Genomic DNA, 14,816 nt, shown 5'->3' with positions numbered 1-14,816 from the left:
CTTCAGATGTCTCTCTTTCTTGCTAGCACTGCCTTTCCTAGAGCCAGTGTAGCTGAGAAGGGCTGCTAGGAGCCCAGAGACTCCAGAGCATGTCTAACACTGCAACAATCTGCTCTTCCAGGGGACTTAAGGACTTGCTGAGGATTTCAATGAAACAGAAGCAGTGTCAGCAATTGCCTTGGATCCCACTTGAGAGCCAAGGCAAGCCTGCTGATAAGAGAGATGGAGGAAGAAATGGTCCTTCCTAGGAAGGTCATTCCAGGAAGCATATGCCAAGCATCAGTACGGGGACTTAGCATCATCCAGTGAGGGGCAAAAATGAAAGAAGGGTGTATTCCACCTGGAGAGAAGAGATGCATAAATGTCCTTGGAGAAAGTAGAGTCCAGTCTGGGTGTAGGTAGAATAGAAGAGTGGTAGAAATACAGAAGACCTGTCCAGGACTTGGCAGATTATCTGGCACATAAAGTCCCAGGGGTGCTGTCTAAATGCCATGGACTGCTGAGCTGGATTGTTCATTGGCTTAGGTAAGATTCCCAGTAAGAGTCCTCTGATTGGCCAGATTATACCTGTTATTTATCATTACTTCCCAAGGCCCTCACACCTTGAAGAGTGAGGGGAACATCAAGCTAGGGCATTGTGGACTCAGTTGCTATGGGCTGTTCCACGGCCTTATTTCCTGCCTCTTGTGGGTTTCTTTATTCAACATTCATATCATGACCTCATCATCTTGCTTGATGGCTATGGAATTCTTGGCAGCAACAGTTGCTTTCTCTGGGCACTTGGAATGTATAGGTTGGGGCACTGCAGAGGGAGTTAAAGGTGAGAAGTTAAAGGAAGTTGAATATGGCTGAAGAGGTACTTAAGTATCTGGATGTAGGGGCAAATAAAATTAAACAAAGCGAAGCCAAGAAAGAGGCAATGGCATGATTTTCCCAAGAGTAGAGTAGAATACTCAGAGAACAAGAAGGGATCTGGTGTTATGGAAACTCGTAAAGGAAGGGAAGGGATGTAGGCTGAACACAGAGGTCCCCCTGGGATATCCATGGTCATATGCTGCAGTTTGCAATTTGAGCTACAGGGAAAGACCATAAACAAAAGTGTAAAATAATCCCCGTGCCTAGGGGAGAGGCAGAGTCAGTTAAGACTACCCAGATTAAGCTAATAATAATGATAATTATTAAATAAATATGAACCATGGTCCTAATGCAGTGTAAGTCACTGAGCTGTTCATCTTAGAATCATAGTCACTGAAAGACTGTAGTGTTTCATATGAACGAAGACAAAATTTATTGGAAACTCTGCTGTACAGTAAATATGGGCAGCCATATCCATAGTCCCAGTACTCAGGAGGCTGAAACATAAGGATAACAACTTTGAATCATCCTAGGCTATGTAGTGAGACCCTGTTTCAAAGAGAAAGTAAAGGAAGGGAAGAAGAGAAAGGAAACGATAGCAGCAGCTCTCTTGTATGAGCCATCCCGCTCACCACAGAAGTATCAGGTGAGAGGAGAGTCCCTCTGAAAGGACACATGTGAGATGTATGTTTATGAACTGAGTAGGGCAAATACCATCAAAGAAAGGAGGAAAGGAGTTTCCTCATCCAGACCATGGTGGCAGAGTCAGAAGCAGGGACAATAGAGGCACAAGGATGGCCCTTCTACATTTACAATGCTCTGGTCAACAGTGGCTAAAGGCAGGACCATGAATTCAGTGATCCCAGGCACCCCAAGGGCTCTGAGAACACCATACAGGCAATGTCCGCTTTTATTGAAGGTACAGAGAAAGGAAAGGACATGGAAGCATATTCACCAACCCCATCTGTCAACAGTGGAAGGCTGCACCTCTGTAGATAGAGTGTCATCCTGGAGTATGAGAAAAGTACAACCTGGAAGCTCTGGTGTCAGGCGCAGACCCCCAGTAATCTGATGTGAATACTAAAATCTAATGTGATTTTCTTATTTTAGGGCCAACTCTGTGACATGGAATCCACACAAGATGATGGGTGTCCCTTTGCAGTGCTCAGCTCTCTTGGTTAGAGAGGAGGTATGCTTTGCCAGACTTTGGGGCCAGTCCAGGGGGGTGGAATCTACCTGCTCCCATACAGCTTAGGACCTGCTCAGGTCCAGGTGTTAATTGTTTCCCACAGAGAGGTCTTCAGAGCCCTTGTTTGGAGGGGAAGGACCTGAAACCCAGAGGGGAAGGAAGACTTAACTCTCAGCCTTCAGAACTAATACCTTGGCTTCATTTGCATGTTTTCTGAAAATCCCTTTCCTTACATTCCCCCAATACATTCAGAATATAAATCTAACCCATCTGTGTAACTATGAACCACAAAGAGAATAAGCAATGACCACTTTCATTCAAAGTACTTATATGTGCAAAGTCTGAAATAGAGTCTCTCTGTTGGCTCTGCATCTCCCTTAGTGGTGCCAGGGTGAGTCATATGTCTTCACTCTTACATTCATCTTGTTGTTAAGAACTAAACAACAAGACAAATGTGGGGTTCACATTTGTCATCCTAGCACTAAGGAAGCCCAAGCAGGATTGTTGTCAATCAAGCCTTGCCTAGTTTCCAGAGCCAGACCATACCCAGAAACAAGCAAAACCAAGCAAATGAAAACAAGAACTAAACTAAGGAACTTCAGTTCATTCCAATTAAATTTTGCCTTGTTAAAATCATGATACTAGATTTTAGTACCACATCTAAAGCCATTTTTAAATACTTTACTTGCTTTAACAAAATTTCACAAAATACAGATAAATTTAAACTAACCTACAATTCTGTTATTTAGTGATATTATCACTATTGTCTTTAAATATATGCTCCCACAATTTCCTAGGACTGTGTATATTATATATAGATACATTTTATACATTCAAAATAAAATTGCTACCACATATCTCATATACTACATTCTATATTTAACATTCTAGGATGAACATGATATTTCAATACTTTTTAAATTATATTTTAATTCTCTATCACACGATATTTAGTTGTTTAACAAAATCCTAAAACATGTATCTTTATCACTTTTCTGATTATTAATCCCTTTAAGAAGGATTTCTGGGTCAAATGGCATTCTTATTTTGTTGATCTTTGTTGATCCCTCTTAACAACTATAAATTTAAGCACCATGCTTTCTGAGTCTTCATCAAATAAAATTAAAATCTGGACACAAATTGGAGAAAAACTGCCCTACAAAATTCGAGGAATGTTGTAAAAGCATCCCTTGGGACTGGTTTGCAAAGAAACACTTGGTTACTTTATCGTCATTACCCTAGCCCATGTACACCTCAGCTACTACTTGAAAATATAAAATAAACCTTTGTTATTTATGTCCCAGCCAGATGTTAGACATTGCTTGCATTCTGTCACAGCAAGCCAAAAAAGAGAAATGCAAGTCAGATGAAAACAGGCCAAACTGGATCTGACTAGCTGCCTGTACTGGAAAGATCTGCCCACTGACAATTTGATGCAACCTAGGATAGAGCCTTGTGCTTGGCACCTGACCCATTCATACACAAATTACTCAATGACAATCTGAGACACCAAAGCTCCTATGCTTCATATGAGAGGAAGCTGGAAGGTAACAGAATCAGAGCACAACCTGTGTTTTACAGACTAGGACTGAGAGTCTCATTGGAAAGAGGATGGTGTTCATCCTTTTCCTTTCTCATCACTGGGACCAAATACTGTTGGGGGGGGTTAACGCAAGGAGGGTCTGTTTTGGCTCACAGTGTGAGATGATCCAGTGGATCACGATGAGGAAGGCACAGCAGCAGGCCACAGTATGGCATGTGGCTGGGATATCTCACCACCTCCAATCTCGGCAGAACACAAATGTGAATAGTCTGGATGTGGAGCTAGGCTATACCCTTAAGGCCTACCCTAGTGAGTCATTTCTTCCTAAGTTTGCACACTCTTCCAAAGCAGCACTACCATCGAGGGAACCAAGGTTCAAACGTGCCTATGAAGGGACATCTCACATTCAAACCATAGCACTCTCTCCCTGGCCTCCTTCCACTTGCAGCTACCCATAATGCAAAGTGCAGGTCGTTCAAAAGTCACTGTAATCCAGCAGTTTCAACACTGCCCCAAAGTCTCTTCAGAAACTCAGAGCTGTTAACTGTGAGCTGCTGAAACCCAAAAGACCCACGACAGCACAGGGTAAGCCAACAGGGCAGAATGGGGCATAGCAAGGAAAGGCCACATCAAGGGAAGGCTGAAACAGAGCAGGCTACACTTGAGCTTGAGCAGACAGGCTCATCTCACTTATTGTTAAGACGTGTAAAGAAAATGGAACTTCAGTGTGTACTATACATGGTCGATAAAAGCAAATCCAAATGCCATTCAAAAAGACCACGATTGAGAAGAGTAAATTCAGCATCCAAAAGTTGGTATCTCCACTCTCTAGTGGTTAGGCCACACCTGCAGCGTTTCCACTTGCTTGGTCCCAGACTGTATATGGGACCCCACCAAGTGAGACGTCCAATAGCCAGGGACACTACATGAACGTCTACTATTAATGACCGATGTGGGAGGCCCCACACACTGTGAGAGTTGCTCTATAGGACTCTCTGTATAAAAAATACAACTTCAGACTACCTACCCGGGGTAGCACCTCCCACAGAGGGCTGGCCCTCCCACATCAATAAGGGAGTCATCTTCTCAATTGAGATTTCTTCTTCTCAGATAACTTTTGACAAAAAACTAATCAGCACACGCATTGAGACACAGAATTAAAAATAAAAATAAATCAAAGAAAAAAATAGATTAGTTTAATTCGAAGATCCTCTCAAATCCAAGAGCTTATGATGTCCTACCCACCCCCCCTACACACACACACACACACACACACACACACACACACACACACACACCCCACTACCACTTTTGGAATACAATGAGTAATAACATCACACAAGATTGCAATGAAAGTTCTGTGGTGGGAAAAACAAAAACTTCAGTTTTAAAAAGGTTGAGATGTATTGATAAGAGTTTAAAACAAATCCTACCATCCCAAGTGTTTGTTGAAGCCTTTAATATTCTGTTATACATTATAAGATCTAGACAGAAGACACAAATATATAGTTTCCTAAGTCTATTGAAATCTGAGACTTCCATTTTGTGTAGCATGAACTCATGTATTTGGATTAGTTTGGAACACTGTGGTCTATGACTGTTTCCTTGGTCAGAACCTGGACATTAACTCACAAAAGTCTTGTGTATAAAAACCTAGATCACTGTTTGCTTTCTGAGGACATGGTGAACCTGGTCTGTCCAGGGCCAGTCATGAAAATCATGGACTACAAACTAATCTTTACATTTCAGTAGGAGTTGGTCCAATCCACCCACCATCACACTCTCTGAAACTCTTTTGTTTAGTACGGGTGACACCTATTTGTAAATTTTCAATGCCAGGAAAAAAACTGGTACAAAGGTTTTTGTGGTCATGAATCAAAATAGAGGCACTGCCTATAATTCTACTTCTTATTAATCTGTAAGGGGATTTTCTTTTTCAAGTTGAATATGTTCATCCTGCTTTCATGCTCACACATATTTATTTTTTGTCTCACTTCCAAAGAGAACTACAGAGTTCATGTAATATGAAGCCCAAGCTAGAGGTGGATCAATTATATTGTCTATCAAGCATCCTGTCTGCATTGCTCTGCCTTTTAGTTTAAATAACTTTTTAAAAAGGTTCTCACTTCTACTTCAGCTCGTGATCACATTTTGGTCTTTTCTTCTCTTGTCATGAGTCATAAGAGAAAGGAAAGCAAATGCCAAAGCTTTTATAAAATCACAATTGCACAGCAGCCGACAGGAGAGTCAGGAACCTCCAGTGGCTGTGATAAATTGAACTGTGGTAGGGTTTCCAGGAGGAGACTGGCAGGCAGTGCTATTGTAGCCAGAAGCATGAGTCATTCACTGTTCTTCAGAACAATCACTTCACTGCCTATTTCTATATTAGGGGTATGGTGCTTGGGTAAATTCATGGTCACTGCAGGAAAATCTACTTTGCCATAAGCAACTGAATGTTTGAAAATGCAGTCTCCAAGCCCTACTCTCAGAAGAGGAACAGGAGATGGGAAAGTCTGCTTCTTTAGGTTCAACTCATAATTGCAGTGTCTTTGAATTTTTTTCACATGCCAGTTTATAAAAATAAGAGCAACGAGCTACCTAATAGCTCAAGCTCTAGTAATTACAGAGGAGTGAAAGTTCTAGAAGAACCACAATAATGGTATTTTAAGAACCAGAAAGTTGGGACTGGAGAGATGACTCAAAAGTTATGAGCTCCGGCTAATCTTTCAGAGGTTTGAGTCCCAGCACCCAACTGGCAGCTGCCAATCATTTGTACCTACAGTTCCAAGGATTATAACACCCTTTTCTGTCCCCTTGGGGCACTACAGACACATGGTAGACATAAATGCAGGCAAAGTATCCACACATGTAAATCTTAAAAATCAAAGAAATAGAAGCCTCTGAAGCCTCTTCCCCTTTCCTTTTTCTCTTTCTCCTCCTTCTTTTTAAAAGGGTGGTCTTGGTATACAACCCTGACTGACCTAGAACTCACTAAGGAGACCGAGGTGACTTCAAACTTGCAGCAATCCTTCCAAGTGTTGGGTTTCTGAAATATTTTAATTATAACAAAACTAGATTAAGATGAACTCCTAGAAAATGAACATCATGTGAAGCTTATGTATCTATGTATTTTTGTAAATGTTATTTCCTAAGAAGAAGAAAACAAAAATGTAAATGTGACCCTGTTAACCTCTGGTAGCATCCTACCCTGAGCATTCATCTCCCCCCCCCCCCCGCCCCCGAATCAGCCTATGATGTTTGCCTGGACAGTCTTGTCCAGTAGTATTTCTATTTAACTCTTACTGTTTTCTTCTTCCATGAGATATAAAAACATTTGGGTCTATGGCTTCTCTTCTTCCTTAACAATTGCTACCACAATGCAATGCTAATGCAGAGTGAGGAGAGTGCCCTGAATGTCCTCTTTGCTTTTGCAGGGACTGATGCAGAGCTGCAACCAGATGCATGCTTCCTACCTCTTTCAGCAAGATAAGCACTATGACCTGTCCTATGACACTGGAGACAAGGCCTTGCAGTGTGGACGCCATGTTGATGTCTTTAAACTATGGCTCATGTGGAGAGCAAAGGTGAGCACACACCCGCTGAATGGCAACTAAAGAAAAGAAAGCCTATATGACAAAGGTTGTAAAAAGTGATTGCTAGATGGAAAATTACTCAGGGAATTCTCTTTGATCTCTATCTGCATACCCACATTCTCCATGGGCAAGAGTACAATGAGACCCCCCTCCTTTGTCTCCTCTCAAGGCCAGTTGTTTCTAAAGCTCTTAACTCAAAAAAACCCATTTTGATGCATTTGGCAGAGCAGCCTAATTTTTGAGAGGCACCTCTTACTGCTATCATCCTCATTGTTATTTGGTTTATTTTGTGCCCTCCTCTCCATCTTGATGACCAATCACCAGGGTAGATTAATGTGTTTATAGAAGGAAAACAGGAATGAAAAATGCTACCATGATCCCTTATGTTGGTCACTTCCAGGGATAATTCCCAATGTGAAAACACTATTTAAACTCTAAAAGTTCCCAGTCCTTTGTGTAGGGTTCTGTGTGCCTCAAAATTTACCTAGAGGTGATCCTTCTTCTACCCAGTGAAGTACTTTCTGTAGCTGTTGGTACAATATAGGCTGGGCCTCTTCTCAGCCTTCTGGAGGCAGATGTTAACTGTAAGGAGGCTGCAAAGGTCAGAGATTATTTTTTATTAATTTATTCCTTGATGGTTTCATGCATGTATATAATGCATTCTAGTCACATGTGTCCCTCCACCCTTTCTTATCCCTCCCACCCCCCAAAAACCCACCTTCATATCTTTTAGGGGGCTTCTGGACTTTGCTTTGTGACCCACTTAGTTTAATTTTAACTGGACTCTCAATTTACATGTAAGAAAAAACACCATGTTCTCCGTAAACTAAGGCAAGAGGATTGGTGTGAGCTTGATTGAGATCAGCCTGTCTTCTGAGTAGGATCTTGTCTCACAGCCATGTAAATTTGCTACAGTTGTTCTTTCAGGGAAAGGTTGACCGCTGTGACAGGCATGGCTAGGGAGCTTCAGATGGGATAATTACCTTCACTTCTGGTCTAGGTTGAGGGACTGCACTTATTACTTTGATAACTCTTACCATTTCATCTTGGGGGGAAAAATGAAAGCCAAATGGAACTTTTCCCTTTGGATATCCAGACATTTGAAGCTTTTCATAACAACAAAAAAGAAAGCTCTTAAGTAATGCAGCTGGTGACCTTGCCTTTTTCACCGCTCTCTGGGGTCTTTTATTTCAAGGCTGGGAAAAGCTGGCTTCATCACCTTCCTGTCAGGGGTTGACCTATTCTTGCTGCTTGATCCACACCTGGTATTTCTTTCCTTTGCCTCAGGAATTAAGACCTGAAACATGCTTTACACGGGCTGTGTTGGGTCTTCCCTTTGAGGGATGATAAGGCCCTGAATAAAAGGGGAAAACATACCCATCTTCTCTCCATTTATAGTTAGAGTTGCTTCTTCTGGTTCCCATGTTGGGTTAGGTAGTATGCCAGTACCAACAGCATTAATTTCTTTTCTGACATTTGCATTTGCACTTGCCAAATACAGGTTCTAAAGGAGGAAAATCATTTTAGAAATCAGTTGCTTAGTGTGCCTAGGCATTGGTTAAATAGCTCCAGCCCAAGGTGTTTCATAAGTCCAGACCCGAGGTTTCTAGAGCTGAGAAGTAGAGGACTTCAATAGCATATTCACCCAGCTGACATATGAGTCACGCATCATCGCAAAGGACAACACCAAAAAGCTAGGCAGAATGACAGGCTTCCCAAGACTCATTTGTTTGATCAACTGACATTCAATGTCTGTTTGTTCTTACTGAGTCATTTAGGGAGTTTGGGGATGGATAATTTACAACACCAGTGGGGGCCAAGCAGGCATGTGGGGGGGGGGGGTCTCTGACAAGGCTTCTTGCCTACAGGAAAAGACTAGCCCAGCTCTTCTGTTATTAATGACTTCCATGATTGCATCTATGAGCTGCACAGGCAAATTTTCCCCTTGAGTAATCAAAATAATTGCCTGGGGAATTAAGCCCTGGGAACAAAAGGAGTCAGCTGTGGGCCCTAGTAATGAAAAGGAACAAATGCACCTGGGGGGGGATTAAAAGGGAGCCTTCAGCAGAGAAGCCTCCAGAACAGTCTCATCTCAGCCTGGCAGAGCTGGAAAGGGCAGGATGACCCCCAGTCTCCCGGGGACTCATGTCATTCCCCTATTTCCAGCTGATAGCTACCCACATGCCGGGTCTGCCTAATGCTTTTCCTTCTTCTCTTTCACAGGGGACTACTGGCTTTGAAGCACATATTGATAAGTGTTTGGAGCTGGCAGAGTATTTATACAATATCATCAAAAACCGAGAAGGCTATGAAATGGTGTTTGATGGGAAGGTATATACTCATATTTCAACACTTGCCATTGTTGAATCCCAGCGTCTTGAATTCCACTCTTCACCCCTGGTGTTTTCTGATGTCAGAAACATGCTGTCTAGCTAAGTGGGACCATTACAAGGGGAAGCAATAGATGGTGGGATGGCCCCTTTGAGCTGGAATAAAGATCAGACTCACAAGTAATTGTATAGAATGTGAAAGTGAGACACTCCAAAGGCAATTATTCATTTAAGTACAGCAATTATCTTCTGAACCTAAAGAATAAACACATCCAAATCATCCTTGGAATTTTGGACCATGTCTGAATCCTACTTTCTTCCTTGTAGCCTCAGCACACAAATGTGTGCTTCTGGTTTGTACCTCCCAGTTTGCGAGTTCTGGAAGACAATGAAGAGAGAATGAGCCGCCTCTCAAAGGTAAGTGCTGTGAGTTCCTTTGGTCTATGTGTCTTCTTTTTGACGAGAAACATCTTTATGGGGAATACCAGCTGGTACCTAGATGGATAATGGATACCCTCTGTGGCTCCCACAGAGCCAGGATGCACAAAATCTGTATTTCCTGACTTTTCACAATTCTGTTTGCTTGTTTCTAGAGAAAAAGAGTTTATGATGTCTTAAAATTGGTTGGGTGATAATCTCCACTGACATTCAGAAAGCACCAAGAACTGTCCTCAAAGTTTCCTGGTTTTTGAAAGGAAACAGATACTCAGTTACAAGTACAAAAAACACTTTAAGTATCAGAAACAGAAAAAAAAAGAAAGAAAGAAAAAAAGAAAAGAAAAGAAAAAGAAAAAGGCTGTGGAAGACCCCCTTGAGATACCAAGGTCAAGGCTACCCAGGGGAAGGAACAATAATATTAACAGCTACCATTTACAGTGTGCACTGTGCCCCAGGCTCAACATTTATCATGTTGGTCACTTAGAGACTCATGTTGAGTTGATGTGGCCAAGTACTGATTGACAGGGAGAAAATGTAATTGTCCCCAAATTTCACAGTAAGTCTGACTCCAGAGCCTAAGTTGCTTCAAGGTCTTCTTTGGTCAGGAAATATATATGTATATATATTTTACCTTTAATCTCTACCTGCCCCCAACATCTACACATGGGTATAGTATATTTTTTGTTATTTGACATCACGGTCTTGTAGAAATAGAAAACTAGGTTGACTGTATATACCTGAACTTCAGAAGGCTAGCTGCTCTAGGCATTTTTTTTTCTGTGACTAGAGGAGGCTGGAGGCACAGCTAGGTTAGGCAGACATGTATTTCCCATTGCTAAGAATCTCACCTTATCTTACTGACCTACTAGAACAATTCATTCCCTCTACATTAAGGGAAGAATGATTCTTGTAGATGAAAAATCCTCAAGAAAGTTTTTAGACATTAACATCTGCCCTTTAGCAATCCATCATCACATTCATCAGCATAGTGAAACTCAGATGTGGTAGATTCTCTCTTTTTTAATTTGTCAGTGTGTTTTGTATATAAGGGTACATGTTCACACATGTCTGCAAATGTACCTGTGTGTACATATTCCCATGTGTGCATCTGCATGTTGGAGAGAGAGAGCAAAGTTAAATTCTGGACAAGACAAGGAAAGAACCTACCCCAAGGTCAATTGCTGAGCTAAAGTATTGAGGTGTGGGGGTTTGCAATATAATGAACTGGTTAGGTGGCTTATAGACAACAGGAATTGATTTCCCACAGTTCTGGTGACTGGGAAACCTCAGAGCAAGAAGTCAGAGGATCCTATATCTGCTGAGATCCCACTTTCTAATCCGTTAGTATTCTGTTTTCACTGCACCCTCCTCTCACAGAAAGAAAGGAAGGAAGAAAGAAAAAAAGAGTCAAAGACAAACACCTCTCTGGGGTCTCATAAAAAGGCACAAACTAATGAGGCAGAGTCTCCTGAGAGCCCTACCTCCTAATTTGGAATTAGGATGACAACATAGACCTTTAAGGGGACACAATGTCCAATCTAAAGTAAGTGCTTTTCACATACCATCATGCATAAGGGAAGGGAACATCCCCTTATGTTAATGGTGGCTCCTGAGGCTTTCCCAGGCTTCACTGGTGAGGAACAAATATCTGGATAACAGAAATGGCTATTACTAATCCAAGCATTCACCCCATAGTGAGGATGTCAGGATGAGGATCCGGTATGTGCATTTCCGGCTGCCCAGACAGGCTGCTCCTACTTCTGGTTCCTCTGTTTCATCTTCATCACCATCATCTTTTTTTTGTTGTTGCTATTCTAGGGATGGAACTCAGGACTTCATGCATACCTGTCAGCTGTTCCACCTCTGAGCTACACTCTAGCCTCTCTTCTAATTATTCTTTTTGTTGTGTTGTTGTTTGCTGTTGTTTTGGGGACAATGGCTCACTATGTAGCCCTGGCTGGAATAGAGGGCACAGAGACCCCTGCCTCACAAATGCTGGGATTAAAGGTGTGCATCTTATGGCCCAGCCATTCTCCATCATTACTTGCATCTCTTTTATTAGCTTTTATAGTTCCCCTCTCACTAATTGATGATTTCCAAAACATCAACAAATGGGTTTATACACAAAATCTTTATAACAAATAGTGAAAGGGCATTTCCATGATAACTGTATGCTATTTCATGAATACTAGCCCCCTTAGGAAGAAACAACTGTTTATTTTAATTATGAAGAGGCCTGCTGTCATTTAAGGGATGGTCCCCATTTTGAACTGAATTTCTGAACATGCTCATCCTATCTAAGTTAAAAACAAGTCTGGCTTCTCATTTCTGGCTGCGTCTTTGTTATGAACACCAAAGGTCAGATGCTATATTTACAAACTCCAGTGGCAAATGCACGTAGGCAGATCACGAATCTGAGATGCAACTGGAATGTATATCTTGTCTTAGAGAACTGTTCTTCCCATACTACTGCCATATCAGAATTCAGAAAGCCTGCTACACTTCCCCTGCGCTGTGCTAGGGAGCAAAGGTAACTTCCAGCAGCTTACAGCTGAGGAAGAAAGAGATGATGTATCTGTTTATCAGTGAAAGGCCAATTAAAAAATTAGGATATTGTTACTTCATTATAACTCAGAAGAAGAAAGATGATAGGCCAATTAAACTATCAGGATATTGTTAGATTTAACAGGTAAGGCCCATCTCATTTCAACTCAGGAGAAGCAGGAAAGAGTCTGCAGGACATGTAGCAACGTGGGAGAAATCCTGCAGAGTGCTTAGGATGTGGAGTCCTACAGAGGATGTAGACTGTGGACTGGGAGAGCATGCCACCATAGGTCTGATGAAGGCATGAAACAGCAAAAATGTAGATGGTTCAAGGGATATTTAATAAGTTGCTCTTGTCAGAGTTGTAGATTCATTTTGGTGAGCAGTTGAAGATAAATCCTTGGAGCTGGTGACAAAAGACCTTTATGCCAAGCTAGGGACCATGAACTCAGTTTGAAACAGCAAAGAGAATCCATGAAGCTGTGATCTTGTCTGAGATATTCTTCTATATATGAAGTCTTGTGGATTCAGCTTTTTACCCCTAGATAATTCTTCATAGCATTAAAAGCTTCCCTCCCCCTCCAAAAACATACTCATCAGGGAAAGCAATTTAAAAAGAGACTGCAAAGAAACTAGGAAAGTTTTGGATCACAGGAAAGTTATCAGAAATACGATAACTATGTGTGTGTGTGTGTGTGCGTGTGTGTGTGCGTGTGTGTGTGTGTGTGTGTGTGTGTTTGGCAGTGGGGGTGCACCCTCCTGGGGAGGCCAAAGGAGGGCACTGGCTGTCTTCCCCTATTTCTCTCAGCCCTGTTCTCTTGATACATGGTCTCTTGCTGAATCTGAGGCTCACTGTTTTAGCTGGGCTGGCCAGTGAACTCCAGTGCCAGCCTGTCTCCTCCCAACAGTGTTAGTGTTATTGGCACACGCAACCACTCCTGGTTTTATTACATGGGAGCTAGGACAACACAGGTCCTCATGTTTCCAAGCAAGTGCACTAACCCCACTGAACCATCTCTCAGCCCCTCAGAGGTCTACTACTTTTAACCATCACTTGATACTAAGGCACATCCCTCATAATAATTCTATGAACAATGTTTTCTTTATAATGACTTCGTATTTTCTGTCTTGAAACTCTCTCCCATCTAGTTCTGCTAAACCATTTAGCCCTGGGCCAAGACCAGATTCTTCCCATTCCCAACAAACACTAACTAAACAACCAAGGTGGCAAGCATCTGCTAGCCTGCTGTGTGTTACTCTTATCATATTTAAGGTTTTTAATGTTTTTTATTTTTTCTTATCTTACTTATCGATCGCAGTTCCCGGTTTTCAATGTTTTGAGCTCTTTTCATTTTCTGACCCCAAGAGAAAACTGTGGTACCATTTAGTTAAAAAACAAAATCAAGGCTTGCTGTGGGATTCCTAACCTAGAAAAGAAAGACATTGCACTGATGTAGTCTCTTCTACAGGTGGCACCAGTGATTAAAGCCAGAATGATGGAGTATGGGACCACGATGGTCAGCTACCAACCCCTGGGAGACAAGGTCAACTTCTTCCGCATGGTCATCTCAAACCCTGCAGCAACTCACCAAGACATCGACTTCCTCATTGAAGAAATCGAACGCCTGGGACAGGATTTGTAATCACCTTGCACATCAAAGTGTTTAAATTCTCTAGGTAGACAGTTAAGTTGTCACAACTGTGTAAATGTATTTGTAGTTTGTTCCAAAGTAAAACTATTTCTATATTGTGGCGTCACAGTAGAGTACAGTTAAAAAAAAAAACTAACAAACATAAAGAGTAACATTGCTCCTTTTAAAAATCCTTTCTTAAGTTTAGAATACATCTCTAATAATTAGTGACAAAAAGCTATGTTCTCATCAGTAAGAGAAAGCATAAAGTTGTTATAAATACTTTCATTTTAATATTGTATGCCAATCCAACTTTACTTTCACTTCCCAGCAGGAATGCTGAATAGTGCCAAATCACCCTTGAATCATAAAGGGTTCTCTGGGGTGCCGTGAAAAGGACAAAGTAAATATAAAATGTACGCTGACAATACAAACTCTTGCCTTTTTCATAGTATTAGAAAAAAATTTCTAATTTACCTATAGCAACATTTCAAATGTATTTAAATACATATAATTTTACAAAAAGAAAATATATATAAAAGAAATCCTATTTTGTAACATATAGATTTTATTTTATATGGGTTATATAAACTGCAGGGGCAGATATGAAACCTAAGCCAGATTTATTTCTTTATTCTTTTTTTCTCTCTTTATTTTCATAGAGGCACAATAAAACACTTTAGCAAGGTAATT

The 14,816-nt window shown here is 41.3% G+C and overlaps 1 protein-coding gene across 1 annotated transcript in view; it reads left to right on the top strand.

The window, feature by feature from the left end:
• The window catches only part of Gad2 (glutamate decarboxylase 2), a 58,924-nt gene extending 44,685 nt beyond the window's left edge, over positions 1 to 14,239 (top strand). Inside the window, exons 12-16 of the mRNA XM_051205730.1 lie at positions 1,966 to 2,044; positions 7,022 to 7,171; positions 9,404 to 9,511; positions 9,838 to 9,927; positions 13,962 to 14,239. Coding sequence (XP_051061687.1) covers positions 1,966 to 2,044; positions 7,022 to 7,171; positions 9,404 to 9,511; positions 9,838 to 9,927; positions 13,962 to 14,135 — 601 coding nt within the window. The 3' untranslated portion in view covers positions 14,136 to 14,239. The remainder of the gene's footprint in view (positions 1 to 1,965; positions 2,045 to 7,021; positions 7,172 to 9,403; positions 9,512 to 9,837; positions 9,928 to 13,961) is intronic.
• The last annotated feature ends 577 nt before the right edge of the window (positions 14,240 to 14,816 follow it).

This window comes from Phodopus roborovskii, unplaced genomic scaffold (assembly GCF_943737965.1).
Source record: "Phodopus roborovskii unplaced genomic scaffold, PHOROB, whole genome shotgun sequence".
In the NCBI taxonomy this organism is placed as follows: Eukaryota; Metazoa; Chordata; class Mammalia; order Rodentia; family Cricetidae; genus Phodopus; species Phodopus roborovskii.
Note: the sequence above shows the minus strand (reverse complement) of the source record. Positions and strands in the feature narration are given on the sequence as shown.